Genomic DNA, 6,211 nt, shown 5'->3' with positions numbered 1-6,211 from the left:
TCAATGCAGGCTCCTGAGCCACTGGGATTTGATTAAAAAACCAACCTTTTGCTGGTTGATGCCTGCAGATATTCAGCACCGTAATAAACAGCTACAGTACTAAGTGTAGGACCGAGGGACTTTGTCCTCTTCAGAGTAAAGGTTGGTATCTCGAATGGAGAGAAGGGGACAGAGTTATGAACACAACACGTAACCCAACTCAAAAATTACTTCATCCTGAGTAGGGCAGGCCTAGGCCACTCCTGGCACGGAGAGGACCTGGTTCCTGGACACGTTTCTACGCGTGACCCTGCCCGAAAGCACAGCAGGCAGCCAACCGACACGTGTTTGTAAGCGGAGCAAACCTGAGAGGTTTCATTTTAGGATCACTGCCCCTAGTGGCTTCCACATCAATTATCTCCAATTCTAGGGGTTTTACAAAATACACTGAAGTGCACAAAGAGCAATTAGATTCCCCCAGAAGATCTATCTATGTTGATCTAAGAATAAACGAGGCCCTTGGGAGCTGCCAAGTAGCAACTGATTCTTGTGGGGCTCAAACAGGTACCAGACAACTGAAAAGTGAAAGATTCGGGGGAAACCAAGCTTATAAAGCTATTGACCCTTTTCTTAGGCAGTTGAGGTCCAGATTGTGTAACATCGGAGATATTACAGCTCTCTCTCCACTGCATGACATGGTAAAGTGCAGCATCGCTTATCACGCTCCTTCTGCTTCAAATAAGACCATGTGAGAACAGGATGGGCACAATTCCTGTTTGGCTTCTGGGTCGAGGTCCAGTCCATGGCAAGGTGGGAGAATGAAATAGAGCGGGGCTTCTTTTTTTCTTTTCTCTCATTTTTCTAAAAAAATTCTCTTACTCAAACGTTAGCTGATGAGAACGCACAAGAAGTCATGCAAAAGGAGAAGGCAGGTCTGAAATGCTGAAAAACAAACCGACAAAAGAAAACTGCAAAGAGAATAAACACTGATGAGCCACAAAATAACGTGACCCTCAGGAAGGTGGGCGCAGGCAAGGCAACAGGGCGAGCATGCAGACTGAAACGAGAGCCAAACGGAGGCCTTTGTGACGAGCAAAATGGGGCTTCAAACCAAAATGCCAGTGTCTGTGTGTGTGTGTGTCTGTGTGTGAGAAAGAGGAGGGAGAGAGGAGAGGGGAATACAGAGGAGGGAGCAGAGAACAAGCAGGAAAACAAGCGTACATACATGAGCTCGAAGGCTTTCAGGAAACAGCAAGGTCGTAAGGATTTAATACTTGGAATGAGCATCAGCCTAGATTTTTTTTTTTTAATTAAAAAATAAAGGCTGACAAGTATTAGTGACCCTTTGGGGAAAGCAGACTACTGAACAATGCACGTGGTTCAAATTTAACATCTGCAAATTCCGAGCCCAGTCCAGCTGCTGTAACACTGTTCCGGGGGAGGCTTCCCGGGTCTCCGCACCTCCCTGCCACGCTCTCGGCTGAGACCACCCGCAGGATCAGCACTAAAGGCACCGTGTGAAAAGCTGGTGGAGCAGTGCACACATTCAGATGGACTGAGGGACGAGGGAGGGCAGAAGACAGACCATGCGTGGGACTCTCTGGTCACCCTTTGCACCAAAGGGCAGCCAGCAGCGCTTCGGCCGGCGTTGGGAAGAACCAGGTGGGGGGGAAAAGTGTTGGTTACGCTTAACGGAGGGGCTGTGCTGAGGTGGGAGAAGAGTGGGAAGGCTGGTAAGTTAATCTGAGCCACAAGTAGCATGCCATGAAAAAGAGCAAGCATCTGAACGGTATTGGGATGGAATTTAGGCCTTAATTTTTCAAGTAGGAACTCCAGACAAGACTGGGAGTCTGGCTTTCATGAGTGTGTTTTATTTGCCTGCAGGGTAAACAGACCATTTTGTTTCTCCTTCTGTGACAAGCTCACCCCGAGGTTCTTGCACCAGCACAAACACCTTTAGGGATCTAAAACATAAGAAAGACAAAAAGAAAGAGACAGGATTAGAAAGAGGCTGGGAGAAACAGGATCCCTTAAGAGTAGCACTACCTGCTGGAGGTTAAAGAAAAAACTGCATCCAAGCACCTACCAGGTTACAAGCGGTTGAAGGAAGGTTCCAGAAAGGGGCACATGTTGCAGCAGTTACTGTCCCCCCCAGCCCTTCCCAGGGACACTGCTCTGCTGCGGGAGGAGGGTGTAAAGTGTGGGAGCAGGACCCGGCCAGCACTTGCTGAGTGCCACAAAGAAAAGAGCTTTTTAATTTTCAGTCTGCAAAGGAGTATTGCACCAAGTGACAGCTCCAGACACCACGAATGGTACCGAAAAATAACAGGAAGCTAAAACACAAAGAATTTGGCAGACAACTCCAGACTAGCTATCCTTTCCACAACAGGCTGCAAAGACTTTTCATTCTTAATGCAAGCCCAGAAATAAACAGGTAAGTGAAAGTAGTCTTAGCCTCTTAAACCAATCCTTTGGCACACTCCTGTACCCACAGACTTGTGGCCAAGGGTAAGTTTTCTCTTTGGCCAAGTGAAACTACAACCCAGAAGTGTGGTTTGGCCAAAGAGACCGCGGCATCCAAGGGAATACAGGGTGAGTCCAAACCTCTCTCCCATTCCAGAGCGCAGGGGAACCTTCCCATCAGCTTCGCACCCACTTCTATAAAACAAAAACCTCCAACAATAAACTACATTTCCTGAGAAAGAACTGAATTTGTACTTGGTGTGGGCAGCGGGTGAAAAGCAGCTCTGGGCCATTTGCTTTCCCTTAGTGAAGTTAAACTTCGATGAATTGCCATAAAAAAAAAGCTTCACAAGAATGAGAAAATATAATGTTTATTAGAAGAAGACACCATGGTACATCAAGCTATAAAGAGAATCCTGACAGATGATGATTCTTTAAAAAATAAGAATAGAAATGAAACGACCACACTGGCCAGATTTAGCAAACCTTAACAAAAAGCAAAAGTTTCTATGCAAGTCCAACAAGATGCAGGCAAATGAGTAACCAAAAACACTTTCCAACTTAAGAGGAACTGAGTAGTTATCAAACGACAGCTAGGTTAAGCAGAAGGAACAGCCTATAAAACCATTTGTATTTATACATATATAAAAGGATAAAAACAATTCAAATTCAAGTAACTTTAGTTTTTAAGTTATGTTATATACAACTTTTTTTTTATATACTGGGAGAACTAAGGGCAAGTATTTAACAACAGGATTTTCAAAAGCCACAGTCCAGTTTATAATTATTGTCTCCTAAATGATTTGGCAAGCATTAAATAATCAGATATATCCTAGATAAAAAGTGCATCAGCATAGTTAACTTTTACCTATTTACTTTTATCAGTCAAGGCTCTGCATAATGGTTACAGTGAACAAACAGCAGAGCTGCAACACGGAGAATCACAGAGCAACGGGTTTATTTCTACAGCTGGAGGTGAGGAGGAACAGACCCACAGCAGCAAAGGAGCCGAAACGCTTGCCAGCCCACAGCTCCAATTTTTTCTTTACCAGGAAGTTAAACTTTACAAAACAGCCCCTATTCCTTGCACATCAGCCCAGCAGCCAGTGCTTCTGGTGGAAGCGAACACGGCGTTTTTGCTGGGTGCGACGGCGTTTATACAAAAAGCCGGTTATTTCATGCAAGTTCTTTTGCGCTATCGCACCCCTTCAAAACATCCCTCAGTGAAAGACAAGTTTTGATCCCAAGAAGATGATGAGGTACCATATTCAAGAAAAACAGTACAGTCGGTCTTGAGCAAAAACTAGTTCTTGTATTCGACAGCTGTCAGCACCAGATACGTGATGGGCAGAAAAGCCCCATGAGAAGCTGCACCCCCGTGCACCCGGAGGAGTTTTCTTCCTCCTCCCCTAGCAGCGCAAGGCTGGCGTCAGCCCCAAAGCAGGAGTTTGCATCCAACAGATCCAATTCTAAGTCAGCATGGGTTTTCCCATTCATAACAGTTTGCTGTGAGCACCACAAAAAGAATCAACTGTGCTGGCTCTCGTTTCTATACGGAAGGACACCAATGCTGTTCACAACTAAATTCACACAGTCGGGCCAGCGCTTTCATCGGCAGCAATGCACATTAAAATCTGAAGAGCTGAACTTATTATGTGCATCAGCTGAGTGAACGGTACCTAACAAGAGTCTTTCATTGCTGGAGATAGGACATGTGCATTCATCTCTTCTACAGAAAACCTTCTGAAATACAGCTCTTAAAACAACCGTAGCAGCAAACCAGTAGGATAAAAGGTGAACGGGCCTATGCAAACCTACTCAGAGATTTTCTGAAGTGATTTGTACACATCTGGAAAAAAAAAAAAAAAGGCAAAACAAGATAGGCATTACTGTTCCTTTTTGTGACAGGGTCTTCTAGCTGGGGTACCATTGCAAACTCTACAAGCAGCCCTCACACAGGTATTTGCAGGAGTACTCAGCCCTCACTCAGCTCCGACAGGAGGTGACAGCAGCACACGACTTACCTGTCCTATTCACCTTTGGTGCAGCAGCAGAGCCCTGACAACCCAGGCTTCAGCCAACTGAAAAAGCTCACCAGCTGCCCAGCGGCTTTTCACAAAGCATCGAGCAGTTGCACTTCTCAGGCAGAGCTGCCGTCGGCTCAAGGCACCAGCCCGAGCTGGAACAGCCACCGACACACTCCGGGCTGGTGCGAGCGCTTCCAGCCTGCGTGCAACTAACCTTTAGAGCTAACAGCTGCTCAAGCTCGTCTCCATAAAGAGGAGGAGAGAACTACTAAAGTTTGTAAATGCTTTAGTATTTACAGCATCACATTCAGGAATATTGTAGCTCCTGCTTCAGGGATTGAATAAAATAATTTCTACTGACATGTCAGAAGTCAAATGCGAAATGGGCAGCTTGCAACAAAGTTTGTTTTTTAAACACAGAAGCACTTCCCCCAAATCTTTATATGGCTACTGGGACTTTTTATGTAAAGTTCTCTTTTAGCTTTTCTTTTTAACCAGAGAACTGAAAAATGAAAGAGGTAACTACTCTAATTCCTTTACATTGGACAGTCAGAGATATATTTCATCCCACTGATGTGAATCATGTCAGGTATGGGAGGGCAGGAGAGCCACGCTTGTTATTTAAGACAGGTTTAGATGCCACACTAGCTTAGGTGTTTCAAGCAGCCTACGCCACTGAACGACAGATTTTCCAGCAGAAGAATAATGCTGCTTTCAGCTATTGCCGCACACAAAGCAGTTGATCTCCACAGGAGAACACAAGGGGAAGAGACGGAATCTCCTGCTCTGTGCTTCCTGCCTTGCTCTGGCTGTGAAGGTGAGCACACGACCCACGTTCCCCTTTCAAAGGTTAACAAAAGCCGAGGGGCCAAGCTTTTTGCTCTCTTCTGCATCTCAACCAACCCTGTATTTGCCAACACAAACATAAAACTGCTGTATTATGGCAAAATAAAAGATGAGCCCAGACTTTCATCTGCAGCAGACAAGGCACTGCGCTGATTAACGCTGAATCCAAGACGGCAAACTGATCCAGTTCCCAGAGACAGTCCTGCTGCTCCTCCCCTCCTGCTGCCCACAGAGCCCAGGGAGCATGGCTCACTTCTGAATTGGATGAGGCAGCTTGGTTCACACCAAGAACTCTAAGGTCTAAGAAACCCAACAACAATCTGAACAAAAGTGACCGAACAAAACATAGATTAATTAACAGTGGACTCTCGGCATATCCTGATTTGAAATAGGACTAAAATATTTTGATTTCTTGGTGTATTACACTACCAGACGTTCACTGTTCTAGCACATATTCTAGGTGAGATTCCCCTGAAACACTGCTTGCTTTCATGATCCACCTGTTTGTGAGGAGTTAAAAGCAACAACAAAACAGGTCACTGAGTCTAAATTCTGAATGTCTTCATTGATCGTGTGTGAGCAAAAGTTTCAATCATTAGTTATGGTCACCTGAAATAACTGCATTTCATCTGAAACAGCAAATATACCCAAAAGACCAGTTTCTGAACTGTATCAAGGTGAGAAAGAATAGATGATCTTTCTTAACGTCAGTGTTTTACTGATTTACCAAGGGCTACAGAGTGCGGTAGAGACAGGTTTTGGCAAGTTGTCTCCTCCCCTTCCAAATGTCCTAATTAAAAGATGACCAGGTTTCAGTCTAAAAGGTCCAGAGAACACATCAGGCTCTGAAAAGCTACCACACTGAGACACAACCCCCAGCCTACATATCTCCTGTA

General features: G+C 45.1%; 1 protein-coding gene across 1 annotated transcript in view; it reads right to left on the bottom strand.

Annotated features, from left to right (window-relative positions):
- Nucleotides 1-1,485: 1,485 nt before the first annotated feature.
- Nucleotides 1,486-6,211, bottom strand: part of FNBP1 (formin binding protein 1) — a 67,293-nt gene continuing 62,567 nt past the window's right edge. The window contains exon 18 of the mRNA XM_009866981.1: nucleotides 1,486-1,943. Within this exon, the coding sequence (XP_009865283.1) occupies nucleotides 1,936-1,943 (8 nt within the window). The 3' untranslated portion in view covers nucleotides 1,486-1,935. The remainder of the gene's footprint in view (nucleotides 1,944-6,211) is intronic.

The sequence above is a fragment of the Apaloderma vittatum genome, unplaced genomic scaffold (assembly GCF_000703405.1).
Source record: "Apaloderma vittatum isolate BGI_N311 unplaced genomic scaffold, ASM70340v1 scaffold2863, whole genome shotgun sequence".
Classification (NCBI taxonomy): Eukaryota; Metazoa; Chordata; class Aves; order Trogoniformes; family Trogonidae; genus Apaloderma; species Apaloderma vittatum.
Note: the sequence above shows the minus strand (reverse complement) of the source record. Positions and strands in the feature narration are given on the sequence as shown.